The sequence below is a fragment of the Tachypleus tridentatus genome, chromosome 6 (genome assembly GCF_004210375.1).
Source record: "Tachypleus tridentatus isolate NWPU-2018 chromosome 6, ASM421037v1, whole genome shotgun sequence".
NCBI lineage: Eukaryota > Metazoa > Arthropoda > Merostomata > Xiphosura > Limulidae > Tachypleus > Tachypleus tridentatus.
This window is the reverse complement of record NC_134830.1, coordinates 164,380,868-164,394,178: the sequence shown is the minus strand read 5'-3', so window position 1 is coordinate 164,394,178 and position 13,311 is coordinate 164,380,868. Positions and strand designations below refer to the sequence as shown.

The 13,311-nt window shown below is 35.7% G+C and overlaps 1 protein-coding gene across 1 annotated transcript; it reads left to right on the top strand.

Annotated features, from left to right (window-relative positions):
* The first annotated feature begins 3,816 nt into the window (after positions 1-3,816).
* On the top strand, positions 3,817-11,858 carry LOC143254344 (uncharacterized). The gene is made up of 4 exons (XM_076509390.1): positions 3,817-4,131; positions 5,910-6,745; positions 9,296-9,444; positions 11,568-11,858. Exons 2-4 carry the CDS (start codon positions 5,913-5,915, stop codon positions 11,699-11,701), a joined length of 1,116 nt encoding a protein of 371 aa, XP_076365505.1. The 5' UTR covers positions 3,817-4,131; positions 5,910-5,912; the 3' UTR covers positions 11,702-11,858.
* Positions 11,859-13,311: the final 1,453 nt, after the last annotated feature.

Genomic DNA, 13,311 nt, shown 5'->3' with positions numbered 1-13,311 from the left:
ATAGTTCTTTGTCTACATGTATTTAACTGCGTGTATATTATTAAACGTGTACTTCACGTATCATTATTTAAACACAAATAAAATAATACTTATTGGAATGTTTTATCACTTACTTTTTTATATTTAAAGGTTAGAAAGCATTGTTAAAGATATTTTCAGCCAATAATATATCATTAGGTTCGTCCGGTTTAGCCTTGCATTGGCCTTAAATACAAATACAACAACTCAAAACAATCTCTATAATATAAGTGTAATAATAAAGAATTAAAATAGTAAAATGAGATATATCAAATATTTTGAACGATATTAATAAAAATAACAACAAATAAATAATAGAATATATATTACTTACAAAACACGTAAATTCTAGCAGTTGCCTTCATGTACATTTGTAGGTTTAATGTTCGTTGAACAACACATCATCAGTAAAACTGTGCATAAGTATAATTTAACTTTCCTAAAGCCCGGTATGGCCAGGTGGGTTAAGGCGTTCGATTCATAATCCGAGGGGCGCGGGTTCGAATCCCGGTCGCACCAAACATGCTCGCAATTTCAGCCGTGGGGTAATTAATAATGTGAAGTTCATCCCACTATTCGTTGGTAAAAGAGTAGCCCAAGAGTTGGCGGTGGGTGGTGATGACTAGCTGTCTTCCCTCTAGCCTTACACTACTAAATTAGGGACAGCTAACGCAAATAGCCCTCGTGTAGCTTTGTGCGAAATTCAAAAAACAAACAAAATAAAAACCACAACTTGTTGCCGTTTAAGTATGGAGTCAAATACCCAAAGTACAACCAAAAATTAACGTTTACGAAGATACAAAAATAATGATAAATTAAATGCATAATTGGATCGTACTATAAACAGCTAAAATTTAGGCTCGGTAATTACAATACAACAACATTAAACGTAATACAATATGTTAAATATACAAATGATTTGCGTTTAACACAACAAAACGCATGTAGCAGAATACAGGAAAAAATAAATACAGTTAAATAATAATCAGTTAATTAATTTGTCGGCGTAGTTAAAATATGACATTATTTGTGGAACAGTCTTTTTCATTTTATAAATGGAAAGACAGGCGTAAAGGTTACTGAAAACAAATGTTTCTATTGTTGTAGCTTCAAACCCTTTGAGTCTGTTTTCACGTTCAACAGAATTACTTGGTTTGCTTTGAATTTTGTGCACAGCTTCTCGAGGCTATCTACGCTAGCCGTCCATAATTTAGCAGTGTAAGATTAAAGAGAAGGCAACTAGTCGTCACCACCCACCGCCAACTCTTGGGCTACTCTTTTCCAATGAATAGTGGGATTGATTGACACTTTATAACGCCCCCACGATTGAAAGGGCGAGCGTGTTTCACTGGCTTGTGTTCTACAAGATATCATTTCACTATATTTGTTGTATGCTTTTGGGTTATTGCGTGGTTGGAAGACGAACCCTGCCCAATGAGTCTTGTTCCTAAAGACACTAGCAGGTGGATCAGTTTTTGCCTACCCATATCACCGGACTGGGTGCCATTACTTTTATGTCGGTCACTATCAAAGTTGGCCAAAATATAGGTCCAAAAGTAATAATTGCGAACCATGTTTTCCTGTTGACGTTGCACATTCACTACAATATCCAATCTTCTCTCTACAAACCATCTTTGATTAGTACTGACCCCAAACTTAGAATTATCTGTAACAATCACACGACCCCACTATTTTTGGTCTGATAGCCATTTCAATTTTTGATTGGGTTGCCTCTGCACATCAGTGAGTTTTGACCTCAGTTTTGAGGTTTTTGTGTATTTTGCTGTTCTTAGGGTAATGTTCACTGTTGTATGTCCAACAAGACCATTGGAAAGTTACGTCCTCAAGTTATCTCTTTCATAAAGAAAATGCCCCGAGGCTTCCTGACATGACCACTTCTATGACCGTAAGTGCCAGTTTCATGTACTATATTCATAGTTTAAAATGTACTCTAACATGGAGTTGTGGCACAGTGCCATTTTGGAGCGCTTAGTGCAAAGATAATAGGAAGGATTAGTTAATATATTTTCGTTCTTGTACGTTCCATGAATACCTTGATAACCATACAAGTTCAAAATTACCCCGTTACTCTGTGGGAAATGATTTAACAAACTACCTGAACATTCCGTAAAAAACCTCCCAGTGCCACGGCGGTATGTCTGCGGACTTACAACGCTGGAAATCAGGTGTTGATACCTGTGTTGGGGAAAACCCAGAAAGCCCATTATGTAGCTTTGTGCTGAACTACAAACAGACTTCGTAAAGATGGCTTTAGTAAATTACCGTACCTACTTCATTAGGAACCATTCAAGAAATTACTGGATTATCATAAACAGTCTACTCAGACAATTGTATTACTTCATAAACAGTCTACTCAGACAATTGTATTACTTCATAAACAGTCTACTCAGACAATTGTATTACTTCATAAACAGTCTACTCAGACTATTGTATTACTTCATAAACAATCTACTCAGACTATTGTATTACCTTATAAACAGTCTACTCAGACTGTTGTATTACTTCATAAACAGTCTACTCAGACTGTTGTATTACTTCATAAACAGTCTACTCAGACTATTGTATTACTTCATAAACAGTCTACTCAGACTATTGTATTACTTCATAAACAGTCTACTCAGACTATTGTATTACCTTATAAACAGTCTACTCAGACTATTGTATTAGTTCATAAACAGTCTACTCAGACTATTGTATTACTTCATAAACAGTCTACTCAGACTATTGTATTACTTCATAAACAGTCTACTCAGACTATTGTATTACCTTATAAACAGTCTACTCAGACTGTTGTATTACTTCATAAACAGTCTACTCAGACTATTGTATTACTTCATAAACAGTCTACTCAGACTATTGTATTACTTCATAAACAGTCTACTCAGACTATTGTATTACTTCATAAACAGTCTACTCAGACAATTGTATTGCCTTATAAACAGTCTACTCAAACTATTGTATTACTTCATAAACAGTCTACTCAGACTAATGTATTACTTCATAAGCAGTCTACTCAGACTATTGTATTACCTTATAGACAGTCTACTCAGACTATTGTATTAGTTCATAAACAGTCTACTCAGACTATTGTATTAGTTCATAAACAGTCTACTCAGACTATTGTATTAGTTCATAAACAGTCTACTCAGACTGTTGTATTACTTCATAAACAGTCTACTTAGACTTTTGTATTACTTCATAAACAGTCTACTCAGACTATTGTATTACCTTATAAACAGTCTACTCAGACTATTGTATTACTTCATAAGGACCCCAGTCATCAAACCGCTGAATTACTCTGTGAAGAACCTACTCAACAAACTAATACAATAAAATCTTCTAAAACCTAGTCATCGTATCGTTACAAGTGGCTCAAAGATACGAGAGACAGAGTAACAGCTAAAACTGAATAATGCCTCACGCACTTTACCATTACGCTATTAATAAGTGTTAACAGTTTGCAAAGTGAGGAATCTGTGGGAAAATTATATTTTTTAATTATTTAAATGTATATAGAGAAAGAACTTATTCTGAGGGTTAAACTAGTTGTTGTTTTTTACTATGTTTCATGGAGTTTAGCCTCAGATAATCATAAACCAAGTACGAATTATTTTATACACACGTCATTACTGGATCTTAAAAACCAGATAAAAATACTTGATGAGAATTTAAAATATCTTATCAACAAACCACTACTTAGGGAAGCTACAAATCGTGTCCAACAGACCAGTACATTAGCTTACGATAAAGTCAACTAAAACAAACACGTACTTTGGAGCAACGTTGAATATTTACATTATTCTAGTGTAGGTTTTGGTTTTTTTTCTTAAACTGAAAAAGATAAATTGTAATATCGATCAACGTTGTCTAGTGGCCTTGGTTTTGTATAAATAACCACCTTAAATGTGTGTATTCATGATTGCTACTCAGTTTTGTTGAGAGGATTATTTGAGAGTGTATCACGCTGTAGACTGCTGTACTCTACTTTACCACAGGGTTATTTGAGAGTGTATCACGCTGTAGACTGCTGTACTCTACTTTACCACAGGGTTATTTCCTCTGGAAACAAGACTGGCAGAAAGCAAGAGATTGGTGAGTTACCTTAAGCTTTATAAAAACTCCTGCTATAAGGTCAATGTGTGATTAATCATCTTAAATATAATTTAGATCTCCATGTTCTAGTTAGATTTCTAGTAATTAAAAAGGAGTTTTCTTACCAAATGGCCCCGGCATGGCCAGTTGGTTAAGATACTCGACTCGTAATCTGAAGGTAGAGGGTTTGAATCCCTGTCATGCCAAACATACTCGCCCTTTCAATCGTGGGGACGTTATAATGTGACGGTCAATCCCACTATTCGCTGGTAAAAGAGTAGTCCAAGAGTGGGCGGTGGATGGTGATCACTAACCGCCTTCCTTCTAGTCTTACACTGATAAATTAGGGACGATTAGCTCAGATAGCTCTCGTGCAGCTTTGCGCGAAATTCAAACAAACTGTCATAAATAGTTTCAAAATTATGAATGCGCTTTTGCTGTTGGTTAAGCAAATCATATGGCTTTGAATTTGACAGAAACGTGGGCATTAAACGAACAACTTTGTTATAGTTAAACATAAAATTCTAAACATATGTATCAGTGAGAAGTTTTATTACAAGTCGTAAAGAATTCGCAGAATGTCTGGTTATATTGTTAAGAAAAGCTTTCTATTAAACATCATAAAACTAACAATTCTCATTATTAACATCATATGATAGGCATATCCAGTATTAAGCCCTATCATAAAATAGGCATGTCTATCATTAATTGTATCGTAAGCTAGATACGTCTATTACTAACAATATCAAAGATTGAGTACATCCACTGTAAAATATATCGTAAACTAGATATCGACAATGCTAACTATATATTACAATTCAGTTACGTCCGATTTAACCATAACTTAAGTAAGATGTGTTCATGTCAACCATATAATAAGCTAAATATGGCCATCGTCAACTGTATTATAACTTAAATATGTCTTGCTGATGACATCATAAGTTAGGTATATCCATTATTGACGATAACATAAGCCATCTATATCCATTGTCAACAATATCATAAGCTAGGTATAACTGTTTTTTAAATTATATCGCTCAATATATATTCCATTTTAGTCACACCCCAGTTCGATTAACCGGATAAGAAGCATTTCTACTGTAGTTAGGTGTAGATTATGTTTACAGAAACACACAGAAATGTGGTCTTTCACTGCAATTGACTGTTTTACAGGAAGATTATGTTGTTGTTATTAAACACGAAGCTACATAAATAGTTGTTTTCTATTAGATATACTGTACAATAAAGGCAGTGTTTTCTGTGAGATATACTGTATAATAAATGTAGTATTTTCTATAAGATATACTGTATAATAAATGTGCCCCCCGCTAGTACAGCGGTATGTCTCCCGATTTACAACGCTACAATCAGGGGGCCTATTCCCCTCGGTGGGCTGAGCAGATAGCCCGATGTGGCTTTGCTATAAGAAAAAACAAACAAATAATAAATGTGGTATTTTCTATAAGATATACTGTATAATAAATGTGGTATTTTCTATAAGATATACTGTATAATAAATGTGGTATTTTCTATAAGATATACTGTATAATAAATGTAGTATTTTCTATAAGATATACTGTGTAATAAATGTAGTATTTTCTATAAGATACACTGTATAATAAATGTGGTATTTTCTATAAGATACACTGTTTAATAAATGTGGTATTTTCTATAAGATACACTGTATAATAAATGTGGTATTTTCTATAAGATATACTGTATAATAAATGTAGTATTTTCTATAAGATATACTGTGTAATAAAGGCAGTATTTTCTAGAACATGAAGATAATACTTTTGGTTCTTGTATTAACATACGTTCAACACCGTGGAAGAGTTGGTTCTTCCTGCCCAAAAGAAGACATTAGTCCTTGGTTCTGTACTGATATTCCCATTAGACACCTGTATACCATCATATTATGTAATAAACCAGAGTGTAAGCTGCACCTTGAGAAACCAAGTGATTTTGCACGGAATCAGATTCTGGACAAGGTGATCCTGTTCAACATCACGAGAGATGAAGGAGAAAACAGTTGGAAGTTAACGCTTCCACCACAGTGGCTGTCGATGTCCCGAGTCAGAGAGCTAGAAATCCGAAACACACCACTTTCAAACTGTTTTCTCTGCAATAATCCATTCGTTGGGCAGCAACTATACCTGAAAAAACTTGTTTTTTCAAATTGCTCTCTTAAAGGCAAACTGTGTAACCAGTGTGAAACGCTTCTAAAGACGAAAATAACCACGACTGCTAAACCTAGACGTCGTTATGGGTACTATATTGACAGAGATATCTCAACAACTTCAGAACCTGAATACGAATATAAATACGTACCGGGCGGTGTCCATATGAATGGTCTTAAAACTGTTAAAAACTTAGAAATACTGGAACTCTCATTCAACGAAATTGACGAAATTTACAACGACACTTTCCCGGTTGAACTGTCTAATCTAGAAACGTTAGTACTGTCTCACAACGTTATCTCAGTACTTTCAACAAACTCCTTCACCAACTTAGTGTCACTAAAAGAAATCGACCTTTCCTATAATAAACTGGAACACCTCAGTAGAGATATTTTCAGCTCACCAGCGAGTAACCTACAGGTGTTAAATCTGAAGTAAGTTGCACTTTTCACTTGTTACTCATATGATACAATAAAGAAACGAGATATTGTTTGTCTGTCCTATAATCTATAAGATTTAAACAAGAGTAAAGTTTTTTTCATAACATCGCTTTATTAACACAATTGGCTCGGCATGACTAGGTGATTAAGGCACTCGACTTGTAATCCGAAGGTCGCGGGTTCTAATCCCCGTCGCACTAAACATGCTCGCCCTTTTAGCCGTGGAACCATTATAATGCGATAGTCAATCCCACTATTCGTTGGTAAAAGAATAGCGCAAGAGTTGGCGGTGGGTGGTGATGACTAGCTGCCTTCTCTCTTGTCTTACACTGCTAAATTAGGCATGGCTAGCAAAACAACCAGACGGCAAGTTATGAAATACAAAGGATTTAATTACTAGGGTAATGTCCCATAATAATTTTATCTTTCAATTTAAAAATGTATTTTTTACACAAAATTTTATTTTCTATATAAATGTCCTCTATGGCTCAGTATAAATTACGTGTACTTACAAAAACCGTAGTGTTTGATAAGTAAGCTAGAGCACGTCTAACCCTAAAATTTGGAGTTCAATCCCTTAGTTGTGCCCGTAAGACTCACGTGTAAGTTTGTCTTAACAACTAACATATAAAAATATTATTTTCATAATTATATTTTAGACAATATATTGTCCAATTGTAAAAAAAAAAAAAATTGTTTTCTGTGAAGCGGTTTGAGTTATGTAAAGCTAATATTTTCCATTTTAATAATTCAAGGTTTCATGTTTGCCACTTACCGAGACGTAAAGATCAAAATGTTGATCTACGTTTTTCGGTGACTCAGCCTCAAAAATCTAATGTTTTCAGTGCAAGTGGTGGGCCTGGCATGGCCAGGTGGGTTAACGTGTTCGACTCGTAATCTGAGGGTCACGTGTTCGAATCCCCGTCGCACCAAACATGCTCGTCCTTTCAGCCCCGGGAGCGTTATAACGTGACGGTCAATCCCACTATTCGTTGGTGAAAGAGTAGCCCAAGAGTTGGCGGTGGGTGGTGATAACTAGCTGCTTTTTCTTTAGTCTTACACTGCTCAATTAGGGAAGGCTAGTGCAGCTAGCCCTCGTGTAGCTTTACGCGAAATTTAAAAAACAAAAAACGAAACTATGTACGTATTCCACATGTTGCCCTGGTAATTCAAAACTAATTTGGAAACGGCTCTTCAATTGTCTTTGTACCCTGAATCATGTGCTTGTCATTGACGATAGCCTATGATGCTGAAGTCCTTATATTTAGTTAGCAACTTCCTAACTGCAATCAGTGTGTTTTATTTCGACAGCAAACTTTCTGCCAAAACCAACTTTCTCAATAGCACAACAGGATTAACTCGACACCTCTCATGCTTTGACAGCGCAATAATCAGTAACGAATCCGCAATTAAGGAAAGCTCTGAATCAGCTATGGCCCTAGACGTTTCGGATATCCTGAAATATTTTTAAAAGTTCACAATGAGCTGTTAACCAATTTGAATGATTTCATGACGATTAACCCACGTTTGAAAAATAAACTTTGTAGATGTCGTGAATGGGGCACGAAATAAACTGTTACAAGAGAGAAAGTGGTTCAACAAACTTGTGTCGTCATCAGGTACCAACAATAATAACCCAAAGTTTTTTTTCTTTCCTTTTCTTTCACATCCATTGCTGACGACGCGTTTCGTTCTTTCTTTCTTTTTTTCAATTTCACACAAAGCTACTCGAGGGCTATCTGCTCTAGCCGCCCGTAATTTAGGACAGTAAGACTAAAGGGAATGCGGCTAGTCACCACCACCCACCGCCAACTCTTGGGCTACTCTTTTACCAACGAATAGTGGGGTTGACCGTCACATTATAATGCCCCCAAAGCTGAAAGGGCGAGCATGTTTGGTGCGACCAGGATTCGAACCCGCGACCCTCAGATTACGAGTCGAACGCCTTAACTCACCTGGCCATGCTGAATTCTATCCAGAACGTTTCGTGCTGGCAAGGAACCTGATGATGAGAGAAGTTTGTCAAAATGCTGTTTAAATTTGTTACATGTAACAACGTTATTTGCGTCAGCCAATTAATCCGTCTCCGAATTTTACGAATACAAGTGTCACAGCATTATTCATATACCTAAATTACTTTACGTCACTATGCCATTAACCGCATAGAGTAATTTCAGTTGAAGAAATTGTCATCATTTGTGATACACGTGAGGTTATAATTCGCAATAGACAATCAACAAGACCAACAGCATAAATAATAATCGAACAAGATAAAATACCAAATGTTTTCAATCCAATAATACAAATATGTGATTATTAAGTAGAACTATTAATAACGATTCACAGACACTAATAATAAAATATAAAAGACTAAAATTATAAAAAAACAGTTTTATTATATTAACAGTACTATATGAATTATTTTTGAAGTTTTAATTGTCTGACTTCCAAGGTTTTAGCTAAATAAATATAAAAATACGCATATTGATTTTTGTTTACTTCATTATTTTATTATTGTTTTGTGTTTACTTTCATTGATCAAAGAGGGAACGGAATATCAGTACTACCTGAGAACATATTTTCTCTTATGCCTGTACTAAGAGAGGCGAATCTTGCTCTGAATTTCCTGCAGTTTCTCCCATTAAGGACGTGGAACCATACAATGGATAGTATTAAGGTTATAGACGTCAGCGGTAAGTGTTTCTGCAAAAAAAAATGGTGTAATATTTAATTCAAAACAGAGTTAAGAAAGCCAAAGATTATACATATGATACGGAATAATGCTTTAACTCAGGTAATGTTGTTGGTTTATACACGTGTCCGGTATCTACTGAATAAACTTCAAAGAATATGTGGGAAAACTTTCTCTGATGAACTATTTCCAACGTTTTGTCAAAATAAATGGGAAATTTTACTTCCTCTAGTCTTAAACTAACTGCAGATTTGAAGGCGCCTGTTGCTAGCTGTAGACCTACTTAGCCTAAAACTCATTTTAAATACTGCAAATGTGTCCAATCATTCTATTTATTGTTATGGGCCCGTCATGGCCAAGCGTGTTAAGGCGTTCGATTCGTAATCCGAGGGTAGTGGGTTTGAATCCCGGTCGCACCAAACATGCTCGTCCTTTCAGCCGTGAGGGCGTTATAATGTGACGATCAATCCCACTATTCGTTGGTAAAAAGAGTAGCCCAAGAGTTGGCGGAGGGTGGTGATGACTAGCTGCCTTCCCTCTAGTCTTACACTGCTAAATTAGGAACGGCTAGCGCAGATAGCCCACGAGTAGCTTTGCACGAATTCAAAACAAACAATTTATTTTTATATCTTTAATTTCTAAATATTTCTGAAAAAATACATAAATTACAACATTTCCAAGCTGGCAACACATAACTAATTATACATGTCATACGACATTAGCATCAGGCCTTTTATATTTTCAACACTACATTTATAATCTAGTTCCCCAGGGTTTGGTTGTTTGTTTTAAATCTCGCGTAAAGCTACACGAGGGCTATTTGCGCTAGCCGTCTCTAATTTAGTAGTGTAAGACAAGAGTGAAGGCAACTAGTCATCACCATCAACCGCCAAATACTGGGCTACTCTTTTACCAAAGAATAGTGGGATTAACCGTCAAGTTATAACGCCTCTTACGGCTGAAAGAACGAGCATGTTTGGTGCGACCGGGATTGAAACCCGCGACCCTCAGATTACGAGTCGAACGCCTTTACCCACCTGGCTATGCCGGGCCAATTCCCTAAGGATGTAGAGTGATTAGAATAATATTTAATAATATTATTCCGACCTCACTATGTTCGCCACATCCATAGGAACCGAAAGGAGATAATATGATTTGATATATTTATGCCGACAATCTTTACAGTGGTTAAGAAATAATCATTTCTTTAAAACCTAGCGCAGATAGCCCTCGTGTAGCTTTGCGCGAAATTCCAAAAACAAAACATACTAAAAGAACCAAACTTTAAAACTAAAATTTTGTGTTATATTTTTTGAGCAAAATGGAATAACAGTGAAGAGTTTAACAGAAAACTTCAGCCGAGACACATCAAATTCTCCTGGTCAGAATTATAGCAAACTATTCTATGAGATATTTTCTTTTTCTTCCTTTTTATTAACTAACCTTTTGTGTGTCATCAACACCAAGGAAATTCATTACTCACCAGTACCTCCATCAGTCTACCCTCAACTTGAAATTCTTTTAGACAAGATTAGAGTAAATTAATCTATGTGACCTTGAGCGTGGTCAATTATATCCAGCGGAAGAGCTTGACCTACTAAGTCCAAAATTTTAATTTGATCTCAAAGCAGTCAAGAGATGACAAAGCTATGAGCTAAAAGTTTGAACTCGAAAAACTCAGAACCATTCTATGACGGGTTCGAATCCCTGTCACACCAAACATGCTCACCCTTTCAGCCGTGTGGGGCGTTATAATGTTACGGTCAATCCCACTATTCGTCAGTGGGTGGTAATGACTTCCCTCTAGTCTAAGACTGCTAAATTAGGGACGGCTAGCGCAGATAACCCTCGTGTAGTTTTGCGCGAAATTCAAAACAAACCAAACCATTCTATGAGCCGTTATGCCGCGGCTGAAAACAAGCCACTGAGAAAGAAGTATTTTAAAACAATCATCTTCAGTTATGATTTCTAACAGCACTTAAATTTTAGTAGTTGTTGTTTTCTATATTTTATCAACCTCAAGAACCTATAAAGCTTTTGATCTTAGATACGACCTTTATTCGCTCTTTTGTAAAGAAACATATTATATTAGGAAAAATTTATGTTTTATTTTTCTCTTTCCAGGAAATTTTATAATCTGTGATTGCGACATTAAGTGGATAGCAACCAAACACCAAAAAGTAACTGGATATTGTAGCGAACCCTGGAATATGTCACGTCTCCATCTGAAACAAGGTGCTAATAGTCTGACTTGTTGAGATTATCTCAAACACGTGATGTCTTGGAAGAGTGTTTGAAAGAAAGAAAAGAAAACCCTGCTGTTTTATTCATCTAAAACTGTATTAATAACGTTGTTATCTGTAGCATTTCAATCTTTATTAAGTATAATAAATAAAACTGATAATGTATTACCTATTTTCGTAGCCAAAGAAAAACTGCTTGTTTGTTGTTGTTTTGTATTAGGGGGCATAATTTAATGATTAAGTAAAAGTATAACTATTCCAGACTGTTATACTAGCCCTTTCAGCCGTGGGGGCGTTATAATGTGACGGTCAATCCCACTATTCGTTGGTAAAAGAGTAGCCCAAGAGTTGGCGGTGGGTGGTGATGACCAGCTGCCTTCCTCTAGTCTTACACTGCTAAGTTAGGGAGGGCTAGCGTAGACAGACCTTGAGTAGCTTTGCGCGAAATTCAAAAAACAAACAAACAACTGTTATATTGCATGACTTGTTAATCATGTTTTGTTTTTCGTGGGATTTTACCATCACACTTAAATATATTATCATGATATTAAGCATTGTTACTTAATAATGTCTTCTGTGTTATCATTCTCTGAATTCATTGTTACTTCATTATTTCCAGCATGTTTGTATATCACTCAATTATCCATTGTTACTCTATACTATTTAGGATACTTTTTAATATTATCAGACGTGCATAGTCACTGAATGTCTTCAAATATATTTATCCCAGATATTTATTGTTCGATCGCAATATCAATTGTGTTTTCATACCGGAAGGCATTGTTGCTCAACTGTATGTAGTACGTGTTTAAAGCAGACGTACAGTGTTATTTAGTATTATTTTCTTTTAAATTGTTTGCTTGTTTTGAATTTCGCGTAAAGATACACGAGGGCTATCTGCTCTAGCTGTCGCTAATTTAGCAGTGCAAGACTAGAGGGAAGGCAACTAGTTTCACCACCCACCGCCAACTCTTCAGCTACTCTTTTACCAATGAATAGCGGGATTGACCGTAACATTATAACGTCCTCACAGCTAAAAGGGCGAGCATGTTTGGCGTGACGGAGATTCGACCTCGGTTGGCCTGCAAACAAAGATGTGGCTTTCTTAAGCTGTTATCTAATCGCTGTTAAAAAAAAGACAACAACCCCTAAAACAAAACAAATAACTTATAACTCATTGTTATTCACTTTAAAAAACCAGATATCTCTCGACTTGCACGCTGGCTCCGTTTAACCGTAGAGCAAGTGAAATTGCAGTTGTTTTCTAGAGCGCCACACTGCGTCCGAAATGAGAACTATAAATACAACTTAACTGAAAACAAAATATTGTTTTAGCTAAAGCGGTGGAAATTCAATAGGACTTCCCTGTACTACAGAGTACAAGTATAAATTTATACATTTTGCAATTTCTGAGAGAGGAATGACAATTTGATTTTTGAGCAAAAAATGTTTTTACAAAGTAACACAAAAGGAAAAATATACAATTTTTTTTTCTTGACACTAATAATGTCTGAATCTTAAATTCACGACTGTGATTGTTGGAAAGTGGTAATACATTGTTAAACAATATTCCTAACACTTTAAGTAAAATTTGGTTAGATTACATATTATATTATTGGCAAACA